This window comes from Poromitra crassiceps (assembly GCF_964638095.1).
Source record: "Poromitra crassiceps genome assembly, chromosome: 2".
NCBI lineage: Eukaryota > Metazoa > Chordata > Actinopteri > Beryciformes > Melamphaidae > Poromitra > Poromitra crassiceps.
Genome location: NC_139624.1, coordinates 41,652,525 through 41,674,277, shown reverse-complemented (window position 1 = coordinate 41,674,277; position 21,753 = coordinate 41,652,525). Strand labels below are relative to the sequence as shown.

The following is a 21,753-nucleotide window of genomic DNA, read 5'->3' as shown; positions in this document are numbered from 1 at the left end:
AAGGACCCCACCCCTCTGTAGTGGACGATTTCATATCTTGGTGTAATGACACCTTGTCAATCAATATTTCAAAGACCAAAGATATGATCATTGATTTCCGTAAATCTCAACCTGTTAATTCTCATACCACCATTCAGGATATGGAAGTTGAGATCGTCCCAGAGTACAAATACTTGGGTACTATTATAGACAACAAACTGAGCTTTGAAACAAACACTGATGCTGTCTGCAAAAAGGTCCAGCAGCGCCTGTTCTTTTTAAGAAAACTGAACACATTTAAAGTCTGTAAGGTTCTAATGATTATGTTTTATCAATGCTTCATTGAATCTGTTCTCACCTACTGTTGTGTGGCCTGGTTTGGCTGCCTCACACTGTCTAGCAGAAATAGGCTGGCAAGGCTTGTCAAAGTAGCCAGTAAGGTGATTCAGCCCAGCTTCAGGACATCTACTTTCAGAGGGTAAGGAATAAGGCCAAACTTATTCTAGACTGTCCTGACCATCCACTTTACCAGGAGTTTGACCTCCTCCCCTCTGGCTGGTTTTAGAATGCCAAAAACAAGCCTGTATGAAATAAGTTTTGTGCAGGACAGTCCACACATGCTGTGTGATGTGGTTTGGTGAAGGTTGGACAAAATTTGAAGGAGAAATAGCGAAAAAATGCTTTTAGAGAAAATTCAAAATGGTGGAAAATCTAGTTAGATGGAAATGGGCGGGGCCTCTATAAAAAAAAATGTTTTATTGTAGAATGGTACGGTTCAAAAGTTATGGACCAAAACGTAAAGAGGGCTGTTATAGCGCCACCTAGTGGTCAACAAGTATATGGTTTCTGAGTGGGACCAAATTGGCTTCCAAATTGGCTTCCAAATGGGCTTCCAAATGGGCTTGCAAATTGGGTGGACAAACCCTGTTATAGGGCCTGCGCCACTGCGTGTGCTGGCCAAAAAGGGTTGTTACCCATCGAAAAGACACATTATTGCCAGACCTGAAGTAAGGAGAGATGGAGTTGTAGGTGAATAACAGATGTATTTTGAAGTTGTATTAGGTTTCACATAGTTATGACAGGCCCTAGTGCTGCTTTTAATGTTTGAAAGGCATGACTGCTCGCTCGGCTTGCAGATGTGTCAGTCTTGACGTTCAGATTTTGCGCCTAACTAAGTATATTGTATCGTCTCCTCGTCACATGATCAAATAGAGACTTGACATTGGACAACAGCATAGCCTACATATTACCCAGCAATCATTGCATATCTGTATATGACAAAAATACCAAAGAAAATAAGAAATTATTTGTTTACTTTAATGTTTTTTTTAATCATGTATTTTATTCATAGTTTTATAATTGATGTAGAATAATCATATAATTTTGTTATAGATTGCTACTGACTATTTTACAAAAAGAAAACACGAAAACCATGACGGAGATATATACAGTATATAGCAAATGGCACCGTTTATTATTTAGCCTGAGTTCTTGACTTTGAACACAGGCATATTACCAAGGTGGCAGTCTGAATCACTTGCAAGGGCCACCCAACACATTGTTGGGGAGGGCCCGCTCTCTCTATGGTGCACTGTCTAAAGCTACGCGCCTGAGTATATGGTTTGTAAACTTCAATAGAAATATCATTTTGAGTTATGATGGGAGATGTGCAAGGCTTGTTTCCCCCAGCTTCATGTTAGAATCCACAGGAAGTCTACAAGTTGAATAAAACAGAATCCCAGGCTGGAGACTGAGAAGCAGAAAACGCCTTTGGTTTTGTTCCTGTGCTTGTTTAACAACATATGCTCACTTTTATAGCTTATTTTACTGGTATAAGCCATCTGGGGACAAACCTACATACACACACACACACACACACACACACTTTATAGTTAGAGTGACTCATAAATTCTGATTTATGGCTTTGCTACTTTGTAACTCCCCTGTGTATACTTAAGCTGAATAAACAGGCTTACTTCACAAGTTGGTTGCAAATATGAGTTTAATCAGTCATCAGTATTCCCTCACCTGAAAAATTAGCAACTTACTTCATTACCTTGTCTCAAAAGTAATCTAAAGACATTTAAGATACACTAACACAAACACTGCCTTCATGTTTGTAGAAGTCAAGTGTTACTGAACTTGTTGCCAAATGGACTCTGTATGTTCTGTCAAGGCATTGAGAGTGATACATAATGTCTTATAGTATGTGAAGTGAGCATTACTCAGCCTTGCAGTGTTTCTATAGAGGATTCCAGACATTTGTGTTGGCCTAGCTTTTATTAGGGATGTGTCTTTACTTGTGTCGATCTGACATACAGTATTGTAACAGAGGACAGAGGCTGTCCCATTTCTCTGATGGGATTTTGGCATAGGCTGTGTGTGTGTGTGTGTGTGTGTGTGTGTGTGTGTGTGTGTGTGTGTGTGTGTGTGTGTGTGTGCGTGCGTGCGTGCGTGCGTGCGTGCTTGCGTGCGTTTGTGTATTTTTTTAACCTTCAGACATTTGACAGAGCATTCTCTATTACTGGTGTGAGCTTTTGTAGCTTAAGTGAGCCAACAGACTTGTTTCCTGGCATTTCTAATAGGAGGGGTGGTTGGATCACTGTGAAAGACACTGTATCAGGACACAGCCAATATTCATGGGGCGGACAAATAACAGAAACAACACATGAAAAAGGACTCAAACTAAGACACATCTACAGGAAGCTGCACAGGAAAGTCATAAGATTAGAGTAATCCAAGTCAAGTATGTCAGCTTTCAGTGGTCCAGCAATCTCCACTTTTATACAGTGTATGTTATAAAATATGTTTATATGTTTTATATTGTAGTTTTTTCAAAGCAACATGAGGCATCCTATAATAAGAATGAGAAGTGTCCATGTTAATAAGAATGAGAAGTGTCCGTATGTGTGAGCAGAATTTTGTGTCGGCCACAGCTATGTCGTTTTACGTGCGATTGGGCTGAAACTTTCAGGGGGAGTAAAGAGCACCCATGCGGGTGACCTGACATTCTTTAATTAGGTGATTACCCTAATTATCTCATTAGTGATGTCATCAGTGATAATGTCAACAGTGATGTCATCCTTCCTGGATGAGGCATAAGTTCAGTGATGATGTCATCAGTGATGTCATCCTTCCTGGGTGAGGCTATTGCAGGCCAAGCTGCGTATTTGACACGCAGTAGGCAAGCTGCAGGGCGGGTGAGCCTAGGAATCGAGCGCGCGTAGTGCGCGAGATTGCTAGTCTAACAGAATCCCTAAAGGGCAAAATATTCAATGTCAGAAATGCAGGTGGTTGCATCAGTCATAAAAACTGCAAAAGGATTCCCAGTGGCGAGGGAGCAATCTGTATAATCCCAACCTTGGAAAAACTGCACTAGCAAAGAATATGGATGGTTGCAAGTTGAAGCAGAGGATAGATGGAGAATTAACACTATTAAATACAGAATTGAATCAACACGTCTGTTCAACAAAAACTGTGTGCCATGAGCTTCACAAAGATCACTGAGCAGCGGAAAAAAGCAACGAAATATCAGAATCTTCTGGTCTGAAGAGCAGTCTTTCTTTCTTTCTTTCTATCTTTCTTTCTTTCTTTCTTTCTTGTGTACCCAGACAGGTTTATTTTCAGAGAAAGCCAAGGGAATCCTCCAAGTACACCATGTCTGTTGTGTTCACCTGTCTAAACATGGTGTTGGATCTGTAGTAGTTTGGGCAGTGTTCTCATGGGAGTCATTAGGTCCAGTGATTGCTCTGCATGGTTGTACAACGGCCAAGAAATATCAAAGGAGGCATTCCTTCCTGAAGAATGGTCCAATATCCCAAGAGACCCAGTTCAGGATTTGTACCACAAAGGGATTTAAGCTGTTCTTGAAGCAAAGGATGGCCCTACTTTATATTACATACTTGATTATTCATAAATTATTAGGTGTTTCTGTTACAGTATGTTGTCCACCTCTCTTGTAGGTCTTTGATACTGAGTGTTAGGGTTGCTGTACTGATTGAATCTCTTTTTGTAACACAGCAAAGCCCTAAAGCTTTTCCTCCATTGTAGTATATGCCTTTTCTAAATCTACTTTTCCAATCTGTCCACCCAGCAGAATGGTCTTCTCACCTTAAAGTTTCTAGTGTTAAGAAGGGTGGATGTGGGAAAAGGGCAGGATAATGCCCTGCATGGGGACCTTATCAGAAAACAGAAAGTGGTACTGTACAGTAGACAGGAGGTTGGACTAGTGTTTAAAGTGGTAGTGGTTCATCCCCGGGTTCTCTTCCATTAATTGATTGATTGATTGATTGAATGTATTTGACAAATTAAAAAATACAATACAAAAACAAGCATACAGTATAAAATAATTCATCAGGATATCACAATAAAGTCAAACTTATTTCCATTGTAGTCCTGAAACAACAAACATCAATATAGAACAATCAAGAACAAAAAGACAAAGATACAAACCAACACAAGTTCAAAAACCATTCAAAGAAAGGTTTTGCACTATATTACTGCAGCTTACTCAGCATTAATTTTTTTAGAAGGTTTTTAAAACTATTCAGAGAATTAGCAGATTAAATTTTGTTCTTCCATGCTATCCCTCTCTCTCCCTGATTCCACGAGCAGCTCAGATGAGTCCCGTGCCAGTTCGGCCCTGTCTGTGCCCAGCTCAGCAGGGGCCTTGTCTGAGGCCGTGGCACCAGCTCCAGGCTTAGACATGGGCTCTGGACCTGCCGTGGAGCCTCTGGATATTTCTGCCCTGGGACACACCCTAGAAACACTCAATGGTCAGAAATACATTATTTTATTATTACTTTTAAGAATATCTGACAGAAAATATTCATGTAAGAAAGGTGATGATGGTATGCATCTCATCCCACTAGCAACTAAGACGTCTGAGAGCGAGCGAAAATTCAGCTATTAGTTGATTCATACCTATCCTTTCCAATGATATGTTGACATTTTCAAAAAGGATGTTTTTCTGCTTTTCATGCAAGTCACAGCCATTTGTCAGCCATTGCTACAAACCCCTTACAAATCATTTGAGTCTACACAAAGTCTACAAAAACAAATTAACATCCATAAATCCACAGGACTGTACATGACTAGTGACCACCATAGATGTGTTTCTATAATGTGTCCATATCCGTGCTTATATCCAATAAAACATTTCCCTTTCAGAACAAGGGGAATCAGACACAGAGCAACTATCTGCGGTCATGACTCCCTCTTCTGGACGCCCTGGATCCGACGCCAAGCCCATCTTGCCCCCCATCCCCTTCGGTCGCAAAACCCCTGTGCCACCCAGCCCGGCTCCTTCACCCCGTCCAAACCCACCAGTCTGAGACGGAAGAGAAGAGGGTGAGGAGAGGGAGCGAAGGCATGTGAGGTTTCTGGGCATCTGAATAGCTAGCTAGCGAAGGTGTAAACATTCACCAGTAGCCTCTACCTTTATGAATCCAGTTTTACTGTAAATCGAGAACATTAACATACATGTAGAATGTGACACTGTCTTCTTCTCTATAGCATTGCTCATTCGCGACTTAAATCACGGACTGTGCGTTGAAAATGAAAAGAAAATCAAAACATTTTACCTGCAAAAGGAATAACATTAAGCGTCAACCACACACCTGCGTATTTGCAGCTATTCACCACAAACTCAAACATGCATACAGTATGGTGTGATACAGTATGCCAATGCCAGATAACACTTTACTGTCGGCACATACCTTCTGCTGTGATCACTGCTCATGCCACAACAGGTCTGGCTCTTCTGCGCTGGCTGTATTGTGGACACATGATAGGTGTTGACGTTAATGGCCATACATAAAGATGATTACAGTATAATTATAGACAGACGGTACTAGAGGGCAATGTGTGTAACTGTGGCCTAAAGTAGTGTAATGTTGACATAATTCAATAGCCAACGTAGAGACACGCACGCGCACACACACACACACACACACACACGCACACACGCACACACATTTTATTGACTAGTATGCCATTCAGTACCAAGCCTTCCAGGCCAAATTTTTTCTCAATCATGCTGAAATGATGCTATGTTATGATATGATGAAGTTTAAAGTGTGTTTAAAGGCAGGCTTTGCTGATTTTCAACCCACTTTGTATCATTACAATGTCAGTAATATATGCAGATGGACTTCATGTTTTCCTGCACCGAGAGCTCTGCAGTTTATTCCAGCACTTCCGTGTCCAGAATGGTGCAAAACCCATCATTCTGTACAGGAAGTACAGAATGAGCAACAGAAGTTGCTCGAGGGCGGCTTCGAAGGCGGTTGTTATTGTTTCTTTTTATTTTCTCTGTATGCACACATCCACGGAGAATCACATTGAGCCTTAACGAGCATTAATGATCCATACCAGCTGGAGAGGCGGAGTTTCTGCAGGCAGTCAAACGTGGATTACTTGATGCAGAAAAATATACACAAGGTAAGCACTGTCCATCTACCTTATATTACAGAGATTATAATGATACAAAGCAGGTTGAAAATCAGCAAAGCCTTCATTTAAGAAAATAACACTTTTGCTGTTAACCATTATGTGCAAGATTCCTGACTACAGAAGATATGTATCTATCTCTTCGTGGAAAAGTACAAGTCTAGAGTTTTATAAATGTAGAATTAACTCCCCTGACAGTGAAGTGGAATTATATTTCCTACTGTTCAGTAATCTCATCAAATTGGATATGCCGTTGACATCTAGATACTGATCTTTTATGTGTAGCGTGCAACTCTTGTCATTGGATGATAAATATATCATCTCTTCTGATGGGATTATTTATTCAACTGGAAAGGCATTCTTATGGGAGATGTGGACAGACATTGTCATAGTAAATTGAAATTGTCATCTGTGTGCATTGCTTATTTTAAGTGGTGACTCTGTCACAGAGTCAGTCTGGATGCAGGTGTATGTGAATCATTTTATCTCAGTGATGTGAATATGCACGCTTGTTTCTTTGTGTGTCTCTGTGTGTGTGTGTGTGTGTGTGTGTGTGTGTGTGTGTGTGTGTGTGTGTGTGTGTGTGTGTGCACACACACAGTCAAACCTCTACACACACACCTGGCCATCCATCACTGTCTGTCTCCCTCTCAGGCAGCAGATGTTGCAACCCTGCCATAATTCTTTGGCAGTTTGAGACACGACAGTTCCACCACCAGCAGTGTCTTTAGGGCCCCGGGGGTCTAACCTACTTACACAGCAGTCTCCATCGCTCACCTAGAGCTCATCTTAGACTAAGAGTCACATGTCCACTTCCTGAGCGTGAGCATTACACTAGACGTACAATACAGCTGTGTGCATGGGGAACTAAGGTCTCAGATGATTTGTCACGCACTCAAGCCTTTAAGCTTGTTGAGGGAGCAGTGCAGGTGGAACGTGGGGTGGAGAGGACCAGGAAGACATCCCTCTGCCTGTCTGACCTGCTTGCTTACCTGCTTGTCTAGCTGTTTGTTGTGGTTGTTGTTTGTTATCTTTTTTTCCCTGACCCCCCCCCCCCCCCTTTTGAATAGATATATTGTAAAACTCAAGGCTGCTAAATCGTTCTCTGTGCCTTCTAATACTGGCACAGTAACACCTGGCAACACCTGTATTTCTCTCTGCAGGATTCTCTCTGTGCTTTATAATCCCATGCACATTTGCCCTATGCATCTATTGAAATTCTCAATCTTGCCTTACTTCCACAGGTGCTGAAAGAGAATGTCACACTCGTTCATCTACTGTAGACATAACTCCTAAAACAGCATCATTCATTCATCTACTGTAGACATAACTCCTAAAACAGCATCATTCATTCATCTACTGTAGACATAACTCCTAAAACAGCATCTCTCATTCATCTACTGTAGACATAACTCCTAAAACAGCATCTCTCATTCATCTACTGTAGACATAACTCCTAAAACAGCATCACTCATCTACTGTAGACATAACTCCTAAAACAGCATCACTCATCTACTGTAGACATAACTCCTAAAACAGCATCACACATCTACTGTAGAAATAACTCCTAAAACAGCATCATTCATCTACTGTAGACATAACTCCTAAAACAGCATCACTCATCTACTGTAGACATAACTCCTAAAACAACATCACTTTTAATCTACTGTAGACATAACTCCTAAAACAACATCACTTTTAATCTACTGTAGACATAACTCCTAAATCAGCATCACTCATCTACTGTAGACACAACTCCTAAAACAGCATCATTCATCTACTGTAGACATAACTCCTAAAACAGCATCACTCATCTACTGTAGACATAACTCCTAAAACAGCATCACTCATCTACTGTAGACATAACTCCTAAAACAACATCACTTTTAATCTACTGTAGACATAACTCCTAAAACAGCATCACTCATTCATCTACTGTAGACATAACTCCTAAAACAGCATCACTCATCTACTGTAGACATAACTCCTAAAACAGCATCACTCATCTACTGTAGACATAACTCCTAAAACAGCATCACTCATTCATCTACTGTAGACATAACTCCTAAAACAGCATCACACATCTACTGTAGACATAACTCCTAAAACAGCATCACTCATCTACTGTAGACATAACTCCTAAAACAACATCACTTTTAATCTACTGTAGACATAACTCCTAAAACAGCATCACTCATTCATCTACTGTAGACATAACTCCTAAAACAGCATCACTCATCTACTGTAGACATACAGTAACTCCTAAAACAGCATCACTCATCTACTGTAGACATAACTCCTAAAACAGCATCACTCATCTACTGTAGACATAACTCCTAAAACAGCATCACACATCTACTGTAGACATAACTCCTAAAACAGCATCACTCATCTACTGTAGACATAACTCCTAAAACAGCATCACTCATCTACTGTAGACATAACTCCTAAAACAGCATCACTTTTAATCTACTGTAGACATAACTCCTAAAACAGCATCACTCATCTACTGTAGACATACAGTAACTCCTAAAACAGCATCACGCATCTACTGTAGACATAACTCCTAAAACAGCATCACTCATCTACTGTAGACATACAGTAACTCCTAAAACAGCATCACGCATCTACTGTAGACATAACTCCTAAAACAGCATCACTCATTCATCTACTGTAGACATAACTCCTAAAACAGCATCACTCATTCATCTACTGTAGACATAACTCCTAAAACAGCATCACTCATCTACTGTAGACATAACTCCTAAAACAGCATCACACATCTACTGTAGACATAACTCATAAAACAGCATCACTTTTAATCTACTGTAGACATAACTCCTAAAACAGCATCACTCATTCATCTACTGTAGACATAACTCCTAAAACAGCATCACTTTTAATCTACTGTAGACATAACTCCTAAAACAGCATCACTCATCTACTGTAGACATAACTCCTAAAACAGCATCACACATCTACTGTAGACATAATTCCTAAAACAGCATCACTCATCTACTGTAGACATAACTCCTAAAACAGCATCACTTTTCAGCAGAGAGAAAATGGGACATTTTCTGGGAGAAACAAAGAAGAGCTTGCATTTGAAATTTATATCTGGGCTAGGTTGAGTTATTATGTGGTAAATATGCAGAAGCACATTATCAATTTCCACAAAGCTGAAGCACCCATGTTATGAATCAATTTTTAAAGGATTTTTGTAAGGAATGAGCTAGGAGGAGAGACAGCATTAATCTCTATTTTGTGTAAAGCTAGTGAGAGAAATTGAATTAACAACACTCGTCATTTCGATTCACTGAGTGAATATCACTCTTGGTTCTGATACCATACACTTATAGCTGTATCCTGCGTAGCTCAGTGGGTAGAGGATCACACTAACACTAATCCAGAACCAGGATTAGGGCTTTAATTCCAACCAGGGACACCTCCGTTTAGAAAATGTACAAGCTGCTCCTCCTGGACAGTAAGACAGTAAGTAAAGTAAGACACTTTGGATAAAAGCCTCACAAAAAATAGCACATGTAATTTGATGCCTACATAGTAAGATTACATTACATTACATTTCGTCATTTGGCAGACGCTTTTATCCAAAGCGACTTACAATAACACACTTTTTGTCAGCAATAGAGCAATCAACTATGGAGCACAGTCTATGACAACTACAAATCCTGAAGGAACAGTGGTACGAGTTAAGTTTAGGATTTTTTTTTTTTTTTTTTAACACGTTCACTGCCATTGACGAGATATCTCGTCTTAAAAAATCCAACGGTTGACTGCCAATGACGAGATATCTCGTCTTAAAAAAAAAACTTTTTTTTTTGACGGTGGGACGTGGATCAACGCCCCCCACGTCTCCTATAAAAATATTGGAGCCACCGAACGTGTACAACCCATTCCACCGACCCACTAAGTGGCGACAGTGCTCTCCAGACTAGAAAAAGCCGAGCCAAAACTGCAGGGGAACGCGCGAGGAAACCATTCTCTCATACTGTAAAATGGATTGGCGAAAACGCTTTCGCTTTCGCGCATTATCGCGCTGGGAGCTGGCGGTGGGGGATTGCAAATTTGCATAATAGATTATGCGTGCAACACACTTTGAAACACCCGCAGAAAGCCCACAATCGCACGCAGCTTCATTGCAGCTGAGCTCACAACCGAAACGACTCATGCAGACTCGCCCAAAGAGCAGCCGCCAGCAGCCAGGCAGCACAGACAGGCAGAGCCTCGCTTGTGACAAACGCTGCAAAGCCACCAGAGACACACCCACGGAGGGAGGAGTTTGAAGGAGAGGGGGGTTTCCTGCTGCTATGGAGGAAATTACTGTTCAAAACTATTGTTTAGATGTCTGACGTCTTACGCCAAAAATAAATGGTTAAAGTGACTGTTCTATCGAATTTCACAAAAAGCCATTTATCTCAGAATAAATTTTCAGACGCTGAAACCATGCTGTATTCTACTGCTAATGCCTACATAACTACTAACTCTACAAACTACCGGTAACTCTTTTAGACAGAGAAAGCACACATTATATTAGTTCTTTTGAGATCATTTGTGTTCACAAAATCTTAGCAGAAAAGAATCCTCGGCTCTTGAAAGATGAGCCAGAATCCTCAAAAAAAAAACATGGCAGAACCTACCTACAGTATTGAAAAAACGGCTGGCAGTGAATGTGTTAATAGAAAGAGAGAGAAAGAAGTTAGATCAAGAAGGGCCCAGATGGAGCCTGAAGAGGTGAGTCTTTAGTCGTTTCCGAAAGATCGGCAGTGATTCAGCAGTCCTGACCGAAGGTGGCAGCTCGTTCCACCATTGGGGTGCCAGGGACGAGAAGAGTCGAGATCGGGATGAGCGACTTTTGAGCGCCTGTAGCGAAGGAGGAGCGAGGCGCCCTGCACTGGTGGAGGAGCGAAGGGAGCGGTGAGAGGTTTGGAACCTGACCATAGATTGCAGGTACAGGGGAGCTGACTGGTGGACTGCCCTGTAGGCCAGTACCAGTGTCTTGAATTTGATGCGAGCTGAGATGGGAAGCCAGTGGAGGTCCCGGAAGAGGGGAGTGACATGAGAGAATTTGGGTTGGTTGAATACCAGACGGGCTGCAGCGTTCTGAATGAGCTGAAGCGGTCGGATGTCGGTGGCAGGTAGTAGAGAGCTGCGCGGGCCTGTAATTTCGGCCCGAGCCCTCCCCGGCCCGTGACATGCAGACCCGTGCCCGGTCCGGCCCGGAGGAGTTATAAAATGAATTGGCCCAAGCCCGTTGCGAGGCCCGAAGCCAATATTACGATATAATGACACATCTCTCTCCCTCTCTGTTCCGCGTGCTGCGTCGCCGCGCGGCCGTCCTGCGCAGCCTCTCTCTGTCTGTCTCTCTATTTGACTCTCTCTCTCTCTATGTTCGGGAGCTGTCCGCTCGCTGTACATGGACGGACACTGCACAAACGGCTTGTTTCTCTCTCTATCTCTCTTCGGGAGCTGTCTACAGCTACTAACGTCACGTGAGGGTCTGTGTGTGGCTGGGGGAGTGTCTGTGCACTCCTCCTGTTTGTCTGACTGTGCTCTGCTGTGTCAAATCAAGCGAGTACGCTAATACAACATTATTTAATTGAATTATTGAAACGGCCCGACCCCGGCCCGGCCCGGACCTATTAATTAAAATAAAATAAAAAACAAGCCCGGCCTCGGCCCATTTTGGTCGGCCCGAGGGGCCCGTGAGGGTACCCTCGGGTTTGCAGCTCTCTAGCAGGTAGGCCAGCCAGGAGCACGTTGCAGTAGTCCAGGCGAGGGATGATAAGTGACTGGACCAGGAGTTGAGTCGCTTCTCTTGTGAGGAAGGGACGGATTTTGCGGATGTTGTGGAGGGAGAACCTACAGGAGCGTGCTGTCACAGCTATGTTGGCTGAGCAAGACAGCTGGTTGTCGAGGATCACCCCAAGGTTCTTAGCTGTTTGGGAGGGCAGTACAGTGGTGTTGTCGATGGAGATGGAGAGATCTGCGAGAGGACAGTCTTTCCCTGGGAGGAAGAGTAGCTCTGTCTTACCAAGGTTGAGCTTGAGGTGGTGGGCAGACATCCAGTCGCCAATGTCCTTGAGACATGCAGAGATGCGAGTGGGAGTAAGACTCCACTCCACTGCATCTGTCTTGATTAAAATGTTGGTAACTATATTTTAAATTTGTAATTGTATGTTCCAATGCTTTAGCATTCATGTATTCTGCACCTTCATCATGTAACTCATTACAAAATTATGTACAACCAAAAGAGCTGGGCCCAGTTGTACAAAGCACCTTAGGTTAAGATTTCCCTTAGAGTCAGAGTTAAGGTGAATCGGTTGCACAAAACACCTTTACATTTTGTGCTTATGTTTTCCTTAAAATGTTTAACCTTATGGAGAAGATTTAAGGGTGTTTTGTGCAGCCGATTCTATTTTATGAACACCTTAACTCTGACTCTAAGGGAAATCTTAACCTAAGGTGCTTTGTGCAAACGGGCCCTGGTCTCAAACTGATGATGTCCTGTGGTGCGTCTGCTTTATTTAGTCCAAGCTTGGCCCCCTCAACTGCTATTGGACTACTACTGGCTTTTTGAGCAGTTCTATATAGAGTGAACTTAAAGCTGACTTTGATTCTATTTTGCTTTGCTGCATTGTCGTGTTCTCTGCACTTTTGATGTTTGCCCTGATTCTGTTTTCTTGCCATGTCTCCCTTGAAAAAGAGATGATTAATGAAGCACTAGTTACTGTAAAGTGTCGACATGCAGACGTTTGCACAGCTACAGTAGCAAGCCATGCCTTACTTCACTTTCCTCGCTTAGTTACATTCTCCAATGAAACACAAGGCAAAGTCATGACCAAAAAATGGAGCTGCTGTAGCTGCTGTTTTGGAAGAGATCAAGGTCATACTGCACTCAGTGCCCACCAATGATTTATTCTGCATTGCTTTTGATATTCACACAGCAAACGCCTGGGGGCAAGGATACTGAAGAGAGTCTATATGCAATAGAAGAAAGTGTCTATCCACACAGTAACTGTGACCTTGCCATTTCAAAGTTCTTTTTTTTCTCAAAAGCATTACAACATCCATGAGTAATACCTTTGAGTTGACTTCAGTTATCCTTCCCACGCACATAAACTGAGCAAACTGAACATGTCCAAAGATCTTCCATGTTTTATGTTATCATATTTTGCATGGCATCTCTGCTTTACAAGAGAGTGGGAGGGCAACATGGAATTTCTGCTTTACTGTACAGTATTTGGGAAAGCAAAGATATAAAAGACAGAGGAGATGACACACATCAGAGATCATAGACTGGCTCTAGGTATACCAAAAGCAAATTTCCACAAAAGTGGACATTAAAGTATGATTTTTATGGCTCAATTCTTCATCTTCACACAGCTAACAACCTCAGTCATGTACAGTAGTGACTCCGAGTTTTAGTTTAAGTTTAAGTTAAGTTATTCTTTATTGTCCCTGTGGGGAAATTCATCCTCTGCATTTGACCCATCCTCTACTAGAAACCTTCCCAGAACTAGAAGCAGTGGTCAGCCGCAGAGCAGCGCCCGGGGACCAACTCCAGATCGATTGCCAGTGCCTTGCCAGCAATCATTTTTGTTAGGTGTCACGTTTCAAATCAAATATCCAATGTCAGCCATCTTATTTTGTAATCAGATCCTACATGGACTCTGTAGAGTTGAACTCAGTTTAACCTCTCCATCCCTCCTCTGCCATGTCGACGAGGATCACTCTCACCTGTCCCGCTCCCTGCCTTCTGACCAGGTGGACGCGACCATCACAGAGCCTTACGAGCTGTCACAGCACTTCAAAGCATGGCAGCAAGGGTTCAATTATATCCTCACAGTGATTTGTTACTATTTATGGGTCAGCAGTTACAGCTCTTCCCTTAATGTGAATGCTCCTTTTAAAATGTCTTGTGAAAAGGAGAGGAAGAGAGAGGGAGTGTTATGAGGGTGCGGATGGACTTGGAAAATAGTCTGTGAAAATCCAATGATATGTTACAGGCACAGCTGTAAACTTGGCAGCTAACATTCACACAAGCAGGGTGTGTACCATGTGACAGAAGAGCAGGGACACACCTACTCAGCAGGGTGTGTACCATGTGACAGAAGAGCAGGGACACACCTACTCAGCAGGGTGTGTACCATGTGACAGAAGAGCAGGGACACACCTACTCAGCAGGGTGTGTACCATGTGACAGAAGAGCAGGGACACACCTACTCAGCAGGGTGTGTACCATGTGACAGAAGAGCAGGGACACACCTACTCAGCAGGGTGTGTACCATGTGACAGAAGAGCAGGGACACACCTACTCAGCAGGGTGTGTACCATGTGACAGAAGAGCAGGGACACACCTACTCAGCAGGGTGTGTACCATGTGACAGAAGAGCAGGGACACACCTACTCAGCAGGGTGTGTACCATGTGACAGAAGAGCAGGGACACACCTACTCAGCAGGGTGTGTACCATGTGACAGAAGAGCAGGGACACACCTACTCAGCAGGGTGTGTACCATGTGACAGAAGAGCAGGGACACACCTACTCAGCAGGGTGTGTACCATGTGACAGAAGAGCAGGGACACACCTACTCAGCAGGGTGTGTACCATGTGACAGAAGAGCAGGGACACACCTACTCAGCAGGGTGTGTACCATGTGACAGAAGAGCAGGGACACACCTACTCAGCAGGGTGTGTACCATGTGACAGAAGAGCAGGGACACACCTACTAGTTTCATGCTCAGACACACACAAACACACGCTTCCTTCCTGCAAAGCTGAAATCACATTCTCCATTTCGGATGCCCCTCGGCACTCGTAAAATTGGGCCTTGTTTTTCTTCATTCAACTCCCAGACGATCAAAGTTGAGCTTTACCACACCTATTAGAGATCACCTCCGCTTACTAAGACATCTAAGTAGAAGTGAAGTGCTTTGAAGAGCAGCCACTGACTGAATCAAGAGTAGCAGCCTAGTAGACATTGAGAACTGCTACAGCATATGATCTGTTCTCACGGTGCCGTTTGAAGATGTTCACACCCGTAATGAATGCAGGCCCATGGTGGAGAATGGCTTGGTATGGAAGGGCTGTGACCATGTGGCTTGTGTTTGGACTTGGATTAGTTGTGTTATGTTGTTAGGGGTAACTTGCAGCAGTGCTGGACTCATAATGTAATTAGTCTTCAGTTTCATCAGGTTAAAGGAATGCGTTCTTTAGGCCTTGACTTGAATTGAAGCACTTACCTTTACCAATAGATCCCCCCAGTATGTTGTTTTCACCCACCATCAGCCAGTAAATTGGAAGCTGTTGACTAGATTTTAGGAAGTCAATAACTATTTCAACAGGGTAACTTTTCTGTCTCGTTCTCTTGCTGTGTGTGTGTGTGTGCGTGTGTGTGTGTGCGTGCGTGCACAGAGTTTCGAAATAGGGGAGGTCCAGCAAGGGGAGGCGGATTCGGCGGCGCCCGTTTTTCCCCCCCCTTTTTTAGTAATATATCATTTTAAATAAAAAGAATGTTTTTTTTAAACCTTTTTTAGCCATATTTAGAGGAATATATCATTCTAAATCAACATTAGGATTATACTGTTGTGATGTCATTATTCAGTATATTCTCTTTCATGTCACCACCTGCTCAGCTCTCCTGTCAACATAATTGTAACTAACAAACACAAACTGTTTTAGCCAAATTCATATCAAAATGACACCTACAAACACAGGTACACAACCCAAGCCGTACACAACACACAAAGTCATCATCGATAATAAAAAAAAACATACAGAGGGACCTGTTGGCTGGCAAGAACATGTATTTATTGTCATTGACCAAAAACAATAATCGGAAGGGATGAGAAGGATGTGAGAGTGTGTGAGTGTACTTAGGCTTCTGCAGTCAGTCAGTCATCATCTGTTGGCCCACTGAAATTACATAGAACAAACATAAGTTATAATGATCATTCAAAGTGTAATTGTAACAGTAATATGTGTATACTAATAACATGAATTACCTTTTCTGTGTGAGTGTACTTTGGCTTCTGCAGTCTTTTCCATGGAGCTTTTTTTATTTTTTTCTCTGAAATATTAGGGGAGGTCCGGACCTCCCTGTTCTCATAGCTAGATACGGGCCTGAGCGTAAGTAAGACACACACACACACACACCTCTGCATTAATGCTGCAGCATGATGTGGCGCCACACTCAGTAACTATGGCAACGACACTGCACTGCACCTCCCTTTGTGTGTGTGTGTGTGTGTGTGTGTGTGTGCACGTGTGACTTTGTGCGTGTGTGCCTCCTCACTGCGTTCCCTGCGGTCAGATTAACTCAGTGCCAGATTCATTCCCTGTCAACTTGCTGAAACAAAAAGTTTCTGTTTTAATTAGTTCAGTGCAGTGTCTCCCTTCATCTATCTATCTGTGCAGCCTCTCTCTCTCTCTCTCTCTCTCATTCTCTCTCTCTCTCATTCTCCCTCTCTCTCTCTCTCTCTCTCTCTCTCACCTCTCTCTCTCATTCTCCCTCTTGCTCTCGAGTGTAATTAAAGACAGTCAGTGCGAATAATGGAACTGTAATAGTGTGTAATTGCAATAATCAATACACTCTGCATACTAAAGAACTCACCATTCAGCAATACAGATATACAAGCCAGCCATGTGTGAACTGACACACTATTATCCATCAGTCATCACGCCATCGGCCTCACCACCACCACCACCACCACGCATAACTGTCTCCAGATACTCGGCCATGTGGTCACTACATTGGTGGGGTCCACTCAAATGGCTCTTTTGCTCCCTCTATTAAAAATAAGTATTTTACAGCAATGTTTGATTTCATCTTCTCCTCCTCCCCTCTCTCCCTGTTTAGTTTACTGTATTTAAATGTTGCTCTGTGAATCTGACATTGTTATTCACAGACATCCTCTTGGGTGCAATGACAAAGCAAATTCTACACAATTAGTTTTGGTGTGTGTGTGTGTGAGTGTTGCGAGTTTGTTCTTGCTTGCTGATTTTCATATTTCCATTTAAAAGAAAATACTAACTGGCACATGACAATGGTTTGGTGGAAAAGAATGCAGCATTTTGAAACCCCCTGCCGCAGTGAATTATGACCTAGACAAGACGACTCAAATTCTACTGCTGATTCTGACAGGCTTTATAAGTACCACTTTCTTATCTTTGCTATTTTCCAAAGCCTTATCTATCTATGCAGTCATCCATCTATCCATCCCATACATTTCACAGATGTTTACAGATACAGAATGTTTATCTCTAATATGGATGGAAGGGGGGGGGGGGGGGCGTCTATGGGATCCAATCTTCCACCAGTCCAGCATTCATTCATTCATCCATCCATCTATCTGTTCATCTATCCATCCACACCTCTGACTCTCACTGATTCCTCATGTGAGAAAGAAATACAAAGCTGTTTCCCACAGTCCAGCTTCAATGCGCAAAATCTTGAATTAAGATGCGTCATGCAACTGAGCACATCTTCATCCTTGCTTTTCTTTAACTTTGTACACTCTCTCCTCCACTATCTGTTCCCTAACACACACACACACACACACACACACACACACACACACACACACACACACACACCTCGTTCTTCCTCTTGCCCCATCCAGCTGGTTGCCCCAGGGTGCAGGCCAGGCGGAGGGAGATGTGTAGTATCCAGGTAGCAGGAGGTGGAGGCAGGCATGTCCAGACAAATACCCCCCCATGGAGCAACACTGCCCCCTCCAGGGTGGGCTGACCTCACCTGGGAGCCTGGGAATGGCAGCCTCAGGGGAGCAGGGTCCCAGCATGGGGTGGGTACGTGTGTGTGTGTTTGAGAGTGAAAGAGAGTTATTCATAATAATATTAATAATAATGCATGTTATTTATTAATTCACAGAGAATCTCAGGAGTGCTACAGAGTTAAAAACATAACAGCAGACAGTACAACTGATAATACATTACATTACATTATTTAGACATAATAGTTAAAAAGTTAGCATGAGAAAGCCTTCCTAAATAAAAGGGTTTTTAGGCCTGACTTGTAAGAGTCGAGAGTCTGTGCTACTCTTAGGTGGGTTGGAAGACTGTTCCAGAGGCGCAGTGCAGCCGAGCAGAAGGCAAGGTCGCCCGGTGCCGCGTCTATGTGCCGACAGGCCGTGCCGACAGGTCGCAATGCCGATAGCCCACAAGCAGAACCAGCTGAGCGAGGCAGCGTGCAGCGCAGGGGTGCCCACACTTTTTCAGCTTGGGAGCTACTTTTAAAATGACCAAGTCAAAGTGATCTACCAAACACATTTATTTATATATATATACACTGAGTATACAGTGGAACAGTGGAAAAACAGTGGAAACAGTGGAAAAACAGTAAAAAAAAAAAAAAAAAAAAGATCCCCTTCTCAATGCCATGCGATCGACCACACTACCTTCGCGATCGACCGGTCGATCGCGATCGACGTATTGGGCACCCCTGGTGCAGCGTGTCGGTGGAGCTAACCTCTCCCAGCCCCCACGCCAAACCTAACCTCCCCCAGACCCTAACCCAAAACCTAACCTCTCCCACCCCCACGCCTAAACCTAAGGTCGGCATTGCGGGTGGTCGGCATAGCGGGTGGACCCCCAGTCGCCCAGGGTGCGGAGCCTGGTGCTGGGGACCCGGAGGAGCAAGTTGTTGTCAGATCTGAGGGTGTGGGTAGAGGTTTGTGGGGTGATCAGTTAATATGTACTGCACACTTACTTCATCTCGGCTCTTATTTGTACGGTAGGTGTTTTCACCTTTCACCTTTGCATTGACATTCCATCTCCTTAGGACAGTGGTTCCCAAACTGGGGTACGGAGGTACAGGGGGTACTTGAGAGAAAGGGGGAACTGAACAAATCTAAGAATAAATCATGAAAATAAATGAAACGTTAAAAGAAATCTGGAGGCACTAATTGCAATTCTGTCACTCCATTTCTCATTTTGTAATGTTATTATTCTTCAAAAGGTGCGTTATCATTCATTCATTGCATAATGCGCTATAGCTTTCTCTTGCCATTTCTAAGCAAAATGTAGTCGGGTAAAGGGGGTACTTGGGTTCAGAAATCAGAGAAAATGGGGTACAGCAGCTAAAAAAGTTTGGGACCCACCACTGCCCCCCCCTCTCTCTCTCTCCCCTCCATGTGTTTCTCTTTCCTGCTGCAGATGTTATCCTCCTCAGTCTGTTCCTCCTTCTCCACTCCATGTTGTCTCCATCACTCCATTTCTCTGTCTCCCACTCTTTCCTCTCTTGTGCGACTGAGAGTGCAGAACCTTATAGCCAGGAACGCTATACCATACTACAGTATATAGCAAATGTGCCATGTGTTAACAATAACCTTCATTTTGGGGGGGGGTGCTTTCTCTCTCTCTCTCTCTCTCTCTCTCTCTCCCAGCATCTTCCAATTTCATCTTGTCTTTTACAAATCATTACTTTTTCCATTGTTACCTCCCTCACTCCTCCCGCTTTGTATCACTGCAGACTTTCCATGGGATTCTCATTATCCTCTCCTCCTCCGCTTTCTCTTCTCATTTCTCAGGAGTTGCTGCCTTGTTGTACAGCGGCAGATGAAATTGGGTGATCCACTTCTCTCTAGTGGACATTTCCTCTTGATAGCATCCTCAGGAGGAAGAGACTCAGACTATTCGACAAAATTACCGTCCTCGGGGCCCCCCCAAACTGCCGTACATATTAAATTAGAAGAGGAAGATTTCAAAGGCCAGATAGATGATGGGGGGAGAGGAGTCAGAAGAGACTGTTGCAGCGGAGGGAGGAGAGAGAGGTGGATTATGAGGACAGAGGTTATGTGACTGTTGTGAAAGCCCCCAGGTGTCCCTGCTTTGAAATGCTTCACCTCACCATATGCTCAAGCTCTGATGACTTTGTGATCTATTTACTCCTGGAAAGGAAGGAAGGGTGTGTGAAGTTCAGTGAGCAGGGGTGTGTGTCCAAAAAAGGCCAGATGGATGAGAGAGGCTGTGCGGGTCTGTGCATGTGTTTGGTAGCTTGGTAAAAAACCATCCTGATAATGTGACCTCACATTCTGTTTCACTCGACACATCAGTCTAGACTTCCAGCCAGCCGCATCGATTTCAGTGGGTGGGAGTACTTGCCTTTGACAGACAACTGCTTCAGGCAATCAGCATAGCCAATTCCAATCCAAATCCCCTCGGAAGAACGATGAAAACATCTTTTCCACTGAGAAACTCGACTGGTGCATAATTGTTCTTGTTCTTGTTTATTCATTGTTATTTAAGTTATTAAATATCCCAAAAGAAATTATGTAGATTAAATAAAATAAAATACCGTAAAAAATAAATAAAGTATCGCTTTTCCTTAAAAAAAAAGATATATATATAATTGTGAATTAATCATAAAAAAAAATGTGACAGGTCCGAAATGAATGTTTTATTTATGTTTATTTTTTTAAATCCTTGAATCTACAGACCATATTATGCCTAAACAAGACTAGATTCTGTTTCTGAGCAACAGCCGTCTGACATGAATGCAATGGAAAGGTGGAGGAGGAATGTTATCAATGTTGAATTTGATCAATAGCACCTTTAAGTCTATTTTCTGCAATAACTGCACATAATTACCGCCATGGATGTATAATAAGAACGATTACCGCTTGTTGCTTCAGGAGACACCATTACCATTTTGCCAGTGGCGGCCTTGATTGGCCGGTTACATTGCGGTAGAAATACTTTTTACTTTTATACTTGATTACATTTCAGAGCATGTATTTTTTTTACTTTTACTTGAGTAAACAAGTTGAAGCAATACTACTTATACCAGTCTTTTTTTACACAAGTAACTCTACTTCTACTTATGTAAAGAATGTGTGTACTTTTCCCATCTCTGGGGTTAGATTATGTTAGGAGGAGTTAGGCTACATGTCTCTTTTCCACATGGCTGAACCACATCGACATCGTGTCTGCTGGCTGCCAAGTTTGTATGCAATAACAACTTGGCTGAATCTCGATGAAATCATCTTCTTCTGCATAATGCACATGAAGAGGCAGCCTTCAACGCTGCAGTCCGCCCTCAGCCATTTTCCATTCCATTGAGTACTACTGCAGAGCTCCAGTGACCTTCTCTGAGCAGACACACAGCAGACTTGTCTCTGCTTGTGTGTGTGTGTGTGTGTGTGTGTCATCTCCCAACCTTAACCAACATGTGATATTGTACTAGAACATTCCACTGAGTTCACTGCCTGACTGATGGAGGGATTTCTATTATTTTCTTATTAAGTGTGTTTACATGCCCGTAGTATTCCAGATATTAGCTCATAC

At 43.0% G+C, this 21,753-nt stretch overlaps 1 protein-coding gene across 1 annotated transcript in view; it reads left to right on the top strand.

Annotated features, from left to right (window-relative positions):
* The window catches only part of lrguk (leucine-rich repeats and guanylate kinase domain containing), a gene marked incomplete at both ends in the record, with an annotated part of 35,921 nt that extends 30,609 nt beyond the window's left edge, over positions 1-5,312 (top strand). The window contains 2 exons of the mRNA XM_083662187.1: positions 4,594-4,754; positions 5,149-5,312. Coding sequence (XP_083518313.1) covers positions 4,594-4,754; positions 5,149-5,312 — 325 coding nt within the window. The remainder of the gene's footprint in view (positions 1-4,593; positions 4,755-5,148) is intronic.
* Between the last annotated feature and the right edge of the window lie 16,441 nt (positions 5,313-21,753).